This window comes from Lactuca sativa, chromosome 2, assembly GCF_002870075.4.
Source record: "Lactuca sativa cultivar Salinas chromosome 2, Lsat_Salinas_v11, whole genome shotgun sequence".
NCBI lineage: Eukaryota > Viridiplantae > Streptophyta > Magnoliopsida > Asterales > Asteraceae > Lactuca > Lactuca sativa.
This window is the reverse complement of record NC_056624.2, coordinates 164,949,865-164,962,347: the sequence shown is the minus strand read 5'-3', so window position 1 is coordinate 164,962,347 and position 12,483 is coordinate 164,949,865. Positions and strand designations below refer to the sequence as shown.

At 33.6% G+C, this 12,483-nt stretch overlaps 2 protein-coding genes across 4 annotated transcripts; one reads left to right on the top strand and one right to left on the bottom strand.

Annotated features, from left to right (window-relative positions):
• Window positions 1-4,990: 4,990 nt before the first annotated feature.
• Window positions 4,991-7,640, top strand: LOC111902582 (rac-like GTP-binding protein RHO1). The gene is made up of 7 exons (XM_023898410.3): window positions 4,991-5,522; window positions 6,184-6,271; window positions 6,440-6,549; window positions 6,766-6,829; window positions 6,990-7,054; window positions 7,137-7,202; window positions 7,288-7,640. The coding sequence occupies exons 1-7, from the start codon at window positions 5,424-5,426 to the stop codon at window positions 7,387-7,389; spliced, it is 594 nt and encodes a 197-aa protein (XP_023754178.1). The 5' UTR covers window positions 4,991-5,423; the 3' UTR covers window positions 7,390-7,640.
• Window positions 7,641-9,427: 1,787 nt separating this feature from the next.
• LOC111902579 (F-box protein At4g35930) lies at window positions 9,428-11,795 on the bottom strand. 3 transcript variants are annotated; one of them, XM_023898407.3, is made up of 6 exons: window positions 11,689-11,795; window positions 11,225-11,409; window positions 10,499-11,019; window positions 10,338-10,412; window positions 10,135-10,244; window positions 9,428-10,054 (listed from the first exon to the last, which is right to left on the bottom strand). In XM_023898407.3, the coding sequence occupies exons 3-6, from the start codon at window positions 10,883-10,885 to the stop codon at window positions 9,784-9,786; spliced, it is 843 nt and encodes a 280-aa protein (XP_023754175.1). In that variant the 5' UTR covers window positions 10,886-11,019; window positions 11,225-11,409; window positions 11,689-11,795; the 3' UTR covers window positions 9,428-9,783. The 3 variants fall into 3 exon arrangements, with proteins under 3 accessions (XP_023754175.1, XP_023754174.1, XP_052624446.1); XM_023898406.3 differs by having other exon boundaries at window positions 11,359-11,409; window positions 11,689-11,783; XM_052768486.1 differs by lacking the exon at window positions 11,689-11,795 and having other exon boundaries at window positions 11,225-11,675.
• Window positions 11,796-12,483: the final 688 nt, after the last annotated feature.

Genomic DNA, 12,483 nt, shown 5'->3' with positions numbered 1-12,483 from the left:
AATTGCATTCTCAAATTCGATTATGGTTACGGTATCCCTTTCCATGATTTGAATTGTGAGGTTTGGCAATTAGTCTTAATTGTTTAGACACACATATGAACTATCTAAGGAAAATGTGTATAAGTTTAAGAGGCTTTGATAAAAGATTATCAAAGCATTAAGTATTAGAAACATGGACTTAAGAAATTCAATAGGTATTGTCTTTCTGGAAGTTAAGATGTTTATGAATACATGTCGAAGCTAGTGGGAGCATAAGTGTTATGTTTTACAATAATCATCATGATAGTGGGAGCATAAATGTTATGATTGTATGATTATTAAGGCACGTATTGCAAGTTAGCAATATTAATTATAGAAAACAAGAGTCATACTTTGCAAAGTTGTAAGAGTTGAAAGGTTGTTTTGCTATAATTAAGGGAGAGAATATTATGCTTCATTTCAAATCTAAAGGCTTAGGTTGTGGAATATTAATAAAATTAGTCAAAGGTATATAGTGTGTTCTCAAAATTTCGATTATGATTACGGCATTCCTCTTCACAATTCAAATTTTGAGAACATAGCAAATGAAATATTATGGCGGAAGATTGATAAAGTATCAAATCTTTATGTAAGACATTATGCATCGTGTCCCATGCGCTTCGGGTATAGGATCGATTGCAAATGCTATAATATTTGACCATTCTAAAATTTTCCAAATGTCTAGCGCATTTAGAGGGAAAAAGGACAAGAATCGGTTTTGACTAAAATAATTAAACAACTATCAAAGGACAATCCAAAGTTCGACGAGGATTGGTTGCTTGTGAGTAGTTGGAAGCATGGTATTGAATGGACCATATCGACATTATTATGAATAGACAAGATTCTATTAAGAATAAGTTGTCATATGGAAAATATGGAAATGTATCCATATTGGGAATTGAATATTGAAAATCTATGACTAGATTAGAAACTTTTATGCAAAAGGATGTTCAAAGGAATGTACTTGGAGTGAGAGACATCACATCTAAGAAATTGTATTGTAACAATCTCCGATAGAGAACTTTGTAATATCATTGGCAATAGTCTTTGTGACATTGGTGCAGTGATATTACGAAAGGATCATTGCATAGAATGTTAGAATCTAACATATTCTATAAGTAGCAAGAAATTTGATATTCTTTCACTTATGGAAAAAGGATTTGGAGTTGTGAAATGAGAATGATTGGAAATGTGTTCAATGTGATCTATTTCACAAAGTGAGAACTATAGGTAAACATTGTGTGCATGTTAGGAGCATGGGACAAGTGTTGTAATTCAAGTAAGAAGTTGATTAACCGAAACGACAAATAATGAGTAATCAATATGGTGATAAATAAAAGGTGTTTTATTTATGCTCAAAGGTTTGAGGCCATATGGGATTAGTATTATTCTTGTGTTTCACTTTGCATGTTTTGACTTCCAGAATAATTTAATTGGTTAAGAACAGTCAAATTATTCAAACGGGCCACAGTCGTTCATATGTTGGAAGTAGATATGAAAGAAGACTGTCGTGAATTGGTGTGTGGATTGTCTAAATAGCATTAGACATAAGCAAATGTTTGCTGCAACATTCATGAGTGTTTATGAATATGATTTGAGCATTGGATTAAACCCACGCTCACTTGGATCACTCCATGAAATTGTATCACGAGTGATTGGTGAGACGATAACATCTTATATTCTTGAAATCGAGATGTGTGAGTTGTATCTTGCAAATCGGTTGCACATTGATAATATGTAAATGCACCAGTAACTTGGTGTCATAAAACATATTGTTGTGTGTAATTCGGTGAGTGAGTGCAAGCAAGCATTGTATCAACGTTTATCCGTTCCTTTTATCCAAAGTAGGATAAAAGCGACATCTTTGGGCCCCTCGATGATTTAGTGATGACAAACGTAAATGCTCGGTCAGACTAGGGCTAATTTGATTTGTTCAATTAGTCAGTCGTCATAAATCGGGAATCGAGATATAGTACAAAGAGAATGATTTGAAATCATATCTCATATGATATCTAGAATGGAGGAATATATGATCCCTTATCTAAGGACACGCGTATCTGATAGGATCAGAGTTGACAGCGGCTTTGGAAAGCTACGATTGCAGATCAGGATCTGAAGTCATACGCATAATAGTTATTAGACTTATCCAAGTGGGAGACTGTTGGATTAGTGTCTAAGTCCATAACTATTTTGGTATGTACTTGACCCGATGGTGCATGGTCCTTTTGGGTTGCCTTCACCAAAGCAACTTGATAGGATGAATTATGGAGAGAAAGGATTAAATATGATTTATTAATATATTATGGGAATAATATATTAAAGGAGAAATCATATTGTTTAATTAATATTAGTCAATAATTAATTGGTAATTAGTTTTGTGACTAAAAGAGATTAATTAAACTTAAGGGACTGGAATTATAATTATAAGATAATTGCAATTTGGGCCATGGATTGCCTTGTATTAAGGAGTGGACGAAATCTATGGGGAAGCCCATAATAAATCGTCCAAGGCCTTAAGGAAAGGGATCCATGGGTTGCTTAGGGCTTAAGCATCCAAATTAGGGTTTCCTTGTTAGATAACCCTAATAGCCTCCTATATATATGGACCCCTTATGACCCAAAAAGGTGGACAAGCAACCTTCTAGGGTTTCACATATTTTTGGGCAGCCTCCATCCTCTCTCCTCTTCATCCTCTTGCTTATGGTGTTTGTGAACCATTAGAGGAGTGACATTTGTGACTCTAGGCTTTCTAAAGTCAATACAAGGAGATTTGGGATTGTTATTACTACATAACAATCAAGGTAATATCTTAAACCTATTCTTATGTTAATATGATTGCTTGTATGCTAGAATTAGGGCTTATAGTCTTGGATAACTTGCATGTACAATAGAGAAACCTAGATCCAAGCATTAGGGTTTGTATGAGCACATAGGATGTTCTTAGGACCAAAACCCATCAGTTTTACCCATGTTTGACACTAATTTTGTGTCTGGTGTTTTTAATTTCTTTCAGCTCTCATTTGCACATACTTCTTTCATTTGATAGCTCTACGTCTCTCTCTCATTCCGCTCTCGTTATTCTTCGCTGTTCTTAGTTAGGGTTTCGTTGTTCTAGCTTAGATTAGATACTTGTTGTTCTAGCTTATATTAGATATTTGTTTGGTATTTATTTGTAATACAAATGTGTTCTTAATATACGTTTGAGTGTGAGTGTGATTGTAGGAGTTTTCTTTTAAGTGTCTTGAAAACCAACCGATTCTTTGAAACAAAAGTGTTGTTGATGTTGTGCATTTTGTGTTCTTATATTTTTATCAGGACCATGTGTATAATTTCAACAATTAACTCATAGAAGTGAGTGGAGGCAATGATAAGGATTGTAGAGTATTAGGGAGGAATGAGTCATTCGCTCCCAACCCACTGAACCCACTGCCACATCACTTTTTCTCTTTTATTTTTCTTCATCTTTCTCAACCCACAACATACGGAAATCCTATCTTTTTGAACCCACTCAACTCATTCAATTAAAAATAATACAAACAATCAAAGGTAAAATCTTAATTAGCAATAGAGTTACCGGCGGTACCACTCCCGCTTCAACGAGTTGGTTAATTGGGTTCACTAAATTACTTCATCATCTCTCTCTACTTTCTCTCTCTCTCTCATTTTCTCGTGTACCATGTGTTTTAAAACTTGTACCTTAGTTGTTTTGTATTTTTTTTAATTGAGTGAGTTGAGTGGGTCAAGAAAAATAGGATTTTTGTGTGTTGTGGATTGGGAAAGATAAAGAAAAATAAAATAGAAACAATGATATGCCAGTGGGTTCATTGGGTTAGAAGGAAACGACTCCCTCCTTTCTTATGGATATTCTAAAAGTTGTAACACATGTTTCCACTTGTAGTGGTCATTTGTTGCTTTTATTTGTAGTCCTTTCATTGTGACCTTTGTTTGGGTGTGAATGCCCGTCAAATTGTACGATGTATTTGCTTGTATCCCTAGGAGTGCACTTTGCTTTGTTTCTTATTGTATGCTATATTTGATATGACAATTATGTATAGTGTTTGCTCCATTAATTATTGTTTTTAGTTTTTTTTTAGAACCGGCACATTTTATTAACGAAGCACCACCTAGCAAGGTGTTAGGCAGGCTCAGAAAGGAAAGCTACATTTGAGCTTGAATTACAGACAATTTAAAGGGCAAACACACCAATCAACCCATTTGAAATGACAATCTACTCTCCTGTGCCTAAGCCAATTGAATACAATAGACTTAACACTATCAATGATCTGGAAGTGTGAATTTCGTATGCTCCCGAACACCCATTCACATCTTGTTTTCCATAATATCCACATTACCCCAAAACAGATACAAATTAGGTTGTTTCTCCTTCTCCGATATCTCCCACAAGTTTTCACGAACCCAATAATTATTGTTTTTAGTTGGTTTAGTGTTGTGTATCCATAAATTGTGCATATGTATACTCGAAACCCTCCTTATCCTAAGTTTACTGTCTATACCTTATTTTACTAAATAGACTTTAACCACAAACCACTATCTATTAATTTACTTGATTATCATTTATCTCTCTTTATATGTTTGATGGTGGCCTAATGTTTGCAAGATTTCTTATAAGTCGACAAATTATTTAATGTCGTCTTATTTGGAAATCGTTTCAGCTGTCTACCATCTATATTAGACATCTAAATTTATAGGACTTTGGGTTCTACTATTGTTATTGTTATATGTTAAATGAAACATTTTAAAATATATAATTTAACTTTTGATCATTCAAAATAATACGACAACCCGTAATTAACTTTAAATTATTAAAGTAAGTATAATAATTTCAATACAAGAATCAGAAGGAAAAAAAAAACAAAAAGAGAAATCATTTAAGATTTGATTTGAATTACACAGTTGTATTTATAAATGAAGCAGCCGATTATGTAATTACAGCAATATTAATCCATCAAGCACCTATTTCGTTGGCACAACAAAAACACAAAATTCAGAATTTTTTCAAACTTATTTTAAATCAAGAAATCCAGAGAGAGAGAGAGAGAGAGAGAGTTCATCTCCACCACCCAGCGAACGATTCAACGGCATTGTTTCCCGGCGAAACAAAGGCCCTCTCATCTCTTTCAACCCCCAAACAATTCCCTCTCTTTAGGGTTTTCTGTTCCAACAAGAAAGAAAATTACTCCTTGTAGTATACAATTTTCCCTTTTGCATTTTTTTCTTAGGGTTTGTTCTTGGTGTTTCGCTGGAAAACTTTGCAAATTGTCGTTCATTTTAAACAAAACAAGGTCGAATTTTGTCAGAAGGTAACGAAAGAAAAGGAGAAAAGGGGAATTCTTGAGTTCTTCGGTAATCAGGTCTTCTGAAGGTAGAAGAAGATCTGAAGAAATATGAGCGCATCGAGGTTCATAAAGTGCGTCACAGTCGGTGATGGCGCTGTCGGAAAGACATGTCTCTTGATTTCTTACACCAGCAACACCTTCCCTACGGTGATTATTTTCTCCCCCAATGTTTTCAAATTCTTGTTAATTTTATGGACATTCTTACTTGGTATCAATTTATTTATTGATTGATGAATAGTGCTCTTGATTCTATTGGTTGAAAATTTGAATGCACTTTTGATTGATTCCTATTTAATTGGAAAAAGAGAATCAGTATATGATGACGACATTCTTTTTGGGTATCTAACTCTAATATGGGTTTTCTTGATAAAGAGGATGAATTTTCTCTTAATAAAAATGAAAATTTTTCCTTAATTTTCTTTTCTGTTCTTGTTCTTGTTTTTTATTGATTAAAGATTTAAATACTCCTTTGTCTTGTTCGTGTAATCGTGTTCTCATTCTTCGTGTCATTGCTTACAGCTGTCAAACTATTTTGCTTATTCTCTTTAACTCATTAGAACTTTCTCTTGTTTTGGGTTTTATTGTTATTGATCAAAGATTACTCCAATGCGGTTAAACATTTGTTTATAAAAATGATGAATTTTATCTTGTTCCCGATTTTACCAATCTGCATAAAGTTTGAGCATTTTGTTGACAAAATCGATGAATTTTCTCCAGTTGTATATCAAATTTATCACATAATCATATACTTTGTGATTAAAGTTACAAAACCATTATTGAATATGTGTTATTGATTATGGTTAAACAGGATTATGTTCCAACTGTATTTGATAACTTCAGTGCCAATGTGGTTGTGAATGGAAGCACAGTTAACCTAGGCTTGTGGGACACTGCTGGTAATTAACCTTTTCAGTGAACTTTGCAATATATTTTCGATGGGTTAAATGCAAAAAATAGTAAATTTACTTTCATTGATTTGTTTATTATTTATTTAAAGTTAAAACCCCTTTGTTTGATTTTGAAACATGGGTAAGTTAACTTAATCATGGTTTGTATGAAAACAGGACAGGAGGATTATAACAGATTAAGACCGTTGAGTTATCGTGGGGCCGATGTTTTCATTTTGGCATTCTCTCTCATTAGCAAAGCCAGCTATGAAAACGTCTCCAAAAAGGTGAAACATCTCATTTTTTTTTTTTTTTATAGCCCCGTTTAATGATAAGGGCATTTACGTCTTTTGCACAGTCCCAACTTTATGCATTGACATCAGTCCAAATGCCAAATGTAGGAGAGTCTGTTCTTTCATGTCATGTCATGTCATGTCATTGGCATTGGTCTTAGTCCCAGTTTAATGAGAAGGGTATTTACGTCTTTTTGTTTATATTTTCAGTGGATTCCTGAGTTGAAGCATTATGCTCCTGGCGTTCCAATTGTTCTTGTTGGGACAAAACTTGGTGAGTTATGAATGAATGATTCTTCTTTTTTCATTTGTAATTTTTTTTTTTTTTGGTATTTCATGAATGATTCTTCTTTTTTTCTTTTTTTGGGAAGTATCTTCATATGATTGAGAAATAATCAAATTACGTGTCAAAATTGAATCTTTTTGGATTTTAGATCTTCGGGATGATAAGCAGTTTTTCGTGGATCATCCTAATGCAACACCCATTACTTCTGCTCAGGTGATTTAATACTCTTAATATTATTTTATTTTTTACTTTAAAAATATTTTGTGATTTAATTAATATTCTGTGTGTTTTACAGGGAGAGGAGTTGAAGGATACGATTGGAGCTCCTGAGTACATTGAATGTAGTTCAAAAACACAGCTGGTAGGTTTGACTTTGGTTTGATTTTTTTTAGGGGATTTGATATTTTAAATTTTGATTTTTTTTTTAATATTTTTTTTGGGGGCAGAATGTGAAGCAAGTTTTTGATGCTGCCATTAAAGTTGTTCTGGCGCCTCCAAAGGCGAAGAAGAAGAAGGGAAAAGGTCAAAAGGCGTGTTCCATATTGTGATGAAGAAGAGAGAGAAAACTAGTTGACCATGGCTTGTTCTTGGATTTCATTTTCATATATGTTTGTTGATTTGTATTTTGATTTTATAAGCTCTCAAAAGTCAAAAGATCTTAATGTAGTAGTAATCATGTAGTTTGCTATCGAAAGCTCTATTTTTCTTGTTGTTTACTTCAGATTCATGCTAATTTTCGGGTATGGGTTTTTGGTTAAATATGATAAAAGTATATATGATATGATGAAAGTTAAAAGTATATTTCTATTGTGTATAATAAAGAATCCGTAGAGTATCATGTTGTATGCATTTGATTTAACCTTTAAGATTATGTATAGCGACAAAAAGACAACTCTAGTTGTGTAACACATAATTTGCTACAATATAGCATCTCTTTTTTTTTCTTTTTTCCACAAATAACCGCTAATTATGCATCATTGCGAGGTTTATTGTTTGCTGAGAACTTTTCTTTGTATGTCCCCGACCAAAAAAATTAAAAAACTAAAAGAAAATTGTATACCACGGAAAGTTTCATTCTATATTACGAAATTGATCTGTAAGATTATTTAAATTATTGCATAAATCGCTTTTTTTATCACAAAGAAAATTTTTAAAGTTGCAGTAAAAAATTGAAATGTTTGGTTGAGAGACATTTTTCAGAAAAAAATGTATATAAATAAGAAAAGTCTAAAGAATGTAACAAACAGGGTGCACTAGATTTGAAAAATAAGAAAGTCTCAAATACGAAATTGGTGATTATTTTGTGGAAATCAGAAAACTTGGAGCTATTTTTTTGCATCTCATATATCACTGTGGCCAGATTTGTCTTTTTTTTTCTCTTTTTTAATGGAAATGTAACTTCTAAAATTTATACGACGCGATTATTTAGTTGTGAATGAAATTTACAGTATAGGGTCTTTTAGATCAAAAAATGAGAACCCAACAACATTTTTTCTCGATGATTTTTTTTTTTTTGCAAAATAAAGAAACACCAAACATGTGCATTGAATTTGTCTATGTCTAAAAGTTTTGCTGAAAAAAAAAAACAAAAAAAGAAAGCTTCTTTTTTTGAACTGGCATTTATAAATGACATGTTTAGTTGAAAATGAAATTTTTAATACATGCCAAATAGTAAACTCAATAAGTGTACTTGTGATAAGATTTATCAAATAACGTGTTTTGCATAAACATTATTTTTAAAGATTTTGGAAGTTTTAGTCATTCTATTTGAGCTTATAAAATTCTGTTATGTATGTTTTCCCTATAACCTCGCTTGCATACTTCATGTGTTTATATTTGATACAACATTTTAGATTTCATCACATAATCATGTCATCCCAAGTTTGACATATTTTGCATTAAAATGATCATCACTTAACATTTTTTTTTCAAATCAAGTCTCAGCAATCAAATTGTTAATATCAGAAGGACCAATATATATGGATTCAATTAATGTATAAAAGTGATAAGCAGTGAAATGCATTTAATGCTAGTGATGTAGCTCCAATCACAAACAAGACCATGCCCACATCAATGAAGTGTTAAAGTGTTCTTGTGAGACATACAAGCTCCCCCATCACTTTCTTTCTCATTCATCCCATAAATGAACTACACTTTCATGTAAGTGTAACTACACTTTCTCATTCATCCCATAAATGAACTACACATTCAAAAACAAATAGTTTGTGCAAAAGACATGGATTTTCCTTCACTTTTAACATTAAAAAGCTACACAAACTATTTGTTTTTGAATGTGTTCATATCACATTCTAAAAGTCCATGTCTTTTGCACAAACAAAATATCAGAACTCCCTCTCCAACCTTTTTGAATAGGAAAAAATACTTCAATTTTTGTTCCACTAATACCAGTCTCAATCTGAGTCCCAATGCACACCAAACACAGTACAAACTACAATATATTATATCATGTCCCAAAAAGGGCCTTAAAGACTACAAAAAGATTGTGGAAAGTTATGGAAAACACTCAAACTACAAAAACACAACATCTTGAAATGGATTTGAGCATAGAATACAAAGAATCTCAAGAACACAAACACAAAAACTCTATAGTATTATAGAAATATTATCCAAAAAGAGTAACAAACCAACATCCTAAAAGCAAATTGTCCTCACAATATGTACAAAACATAAAACCAAACACATTATTTCATATTATCAACCATAGTATTCTACCACTCACCCAAATCTTAAGGTCATCATCAAGCCGATGACAACCCCAATAGACTTTCAAAATTTCACCATCTTATCCTACCTACCTACTAGTGGCAAGAACCTAAGAACACATCAAAGACTAAAAGTTCCTCTTTTTTTTTTTTTTTGGGGGGGGGGGGGGGGGGGGGTACTACTGTACATAAAAGAAGGCCACAAATGAAGAAGACCGACTAACGAAGCTTATTCTGAGCGACAGCCTGGCAAAGCTCAAGCTCTTCATCATAGAACAATACCCGATTTGAAGCAAATGATTTGCAGATTGGTTTTGGTAAAAGAGATGGAACAATGTACCTAGGAGGAGGAAATGCTGATTCTTGAAACAGAACTGCTGCAATTTGGCGCATTTCAGTTAGTTTCAGGCGGGATGGAGGGCGGGGTCCATGCCTAGGTGCTTTTGGGGTGTTGGGTAGTGTCAAAACTTTGCCTTTTCCATCTCCCTTGCTGTAATAGATTCAAAATCAAATCATAATTCTAACTTTCAAGAAAAGGAGAGAAAAAGAAAAGGTAATCGAGATAATAACCTCACAAAAGGCCAATGTTCAGTAGGTAATGGTGTTGATGTGCACAGCATTTCTTGTCTAGATCTATCTGGTGTTGTGTAGTTGAAATGGAATTGTCGAGCTATAACAACCTGTGAAATGAACAGATGATCATTTCTTAGTTTTACAATCAAACTATTGGTTTGATGAGTAAATGGAAAGGAGAAACTTATGAAGAAACTCACAGCCTTTCTGACTCTTTCAGAGACATGGAAAACAGCTCTTAGTTGATCATGGTGCAAGTGGCAGAGTATTTTGACCTTCAATCATAGACAAGAATGAATAAGAATATAAGATGGAAACAAAATTATAGAAACAATCTAAGTAGATATGAAAATGTTGTTACCAGCAATTCCATTGGGAGAGATTCGAGTCTGGAGTCATAATCTGATGCATTTCCTTCAGGGCGTGGAGTTTTGGGTGTTCTTTGTAAATTATTCTCTTTGAGCAAATCAACTGGTCCAGCCACATTATATCTGAACTTTTCAGGGGATAAAATTATAGGTGTATCATTTGCATGTTTACTCTGAAAAAGAGGAGCTCTGTGAGTCTTCTCTTCATCCATAACATCAACACTGTTCTTTGAAATATCTGTAGATGATTTTGATGCTGAGGCCTTGCTATTACGGAGCTGAGCAAGAGCACCTGGCTTCAAGTACTTGTTAGAACCATGATTACGCCTCTTCTGCTTTGATGTCTTTGACATTTTCTCTTTAGGGGACACTTTACCCATTCAGTTTCTTCTTTTCAGATGTCAACCGTACGATTCTAATCCTTCCAGAGGGACCAAAAGCCAGAATTTATGTTTCCGCCTACTGCTGCTCAGATCCAAACTAACGTCACAACCAAAGGCAACCACCAATGTACCTAAAGCAGTATAATCACATCTCAAATCTGTTAAAACTCTGAACTTTAAAACTAAACAATCCGTGTGAAATATGAATAGCGAAATCAACACCAGATTGCGAGAAAATCAGATACAGATCTCTGTTTATAAAAATGAAGAATAACGACTGAAAACAGACAGGCAACAACAACTTCGTGCAAGTTCAGATCAATCAAAGGAAAGTACTTGTTCCAAGTTTGTGGACAGCAGTCTGATTGCACAAGCTGAACAACTGTCGTATACGAAGACAAAACCGAACTGCAGCCTACTGTCTATAAACACGAAGGAACTTTTTCTCTTAATATGCAAGTAATTATTACCATCAGAAGTCGCCATTGGCTATCATCCTCTCGCTCGGTTACTCAATTCACCTGTATCCATAACCAACAACCAAAAACCCCTAAAATCAGAAGCACAACATGCACAAATTGGAGATGATGATAATCACATCAAACAAACATCGTAGAACTGGTAAAAGGAATCACGAACGAGACTTCATAAACGGATAAAAACAACTAAAAGTCGATACGAACTAAAACACAAAATTGAAGCAATCAATCCATCCCAAAATGACGAATTAATCGAAAATCACGCGCCAACGAAAGCAAACAAACAGATTCGACCAGAGATTAGAGAGGGAGCAAACGAACCTGTAGAGAGAGAAAGTAGAGAGAGGATGAAGAAATTGGGGGAAGTGAAAGTTGCTAGGGTTTTAAATCCGCAATTTGAATTAATTCTGAATGCCCGCCAAATTATATTCTTTAATTGAGGAAATACAATTAAAAATGAAAAACCGTAGATCTTTATGCAGACGTGGCAAGATTCGATTGGATGAATGTGGAGACGTGTACGTGAGTTATGGGGAATCCAAAGTCTTTATCCTGTCCCACTAGGCCTACCTTACGACCGTAAATCGCGGTATATTTCAAAATATTATATTCATAAATCAATAATTATATTTAATTAAATTAAATGTTAATATTAATACCTAATACTCGATCCTCTCTTATCCTACGCCTTAGGATGAAGACAAAATACTTATAAGAGCCAGTTACATAAATGGTCCTTTACCTTTCTGGAAATTCGTATTTCTAGTCCATATTTTTTTTTCACAATGAAGTTTCATCATGGTTGGAAGTCCACTAATTTCTCGGGAAGAAGGTGTATCAATGAAACCATAAACTATTTTGATGTCATAGATATCGATGATTTTTCATTTTATGACCCTCATGACATGAGGAATAAGTTAGGTTGTGATGAAAGTACCCCGTCTACTATCATTTCTTGGATGAAGATGTGGAACTTCTTAATCTTTTGGTTCTCGGTGGTGATCTTTCTTTTGGGTATGTAGTTTATATGATAATGTAGGGTTGTCTTTTTTGTTAATATATTTACTAATTGTAGTGGTTATATACCATCTTGTTCTTTTGGATTGTACATGTATT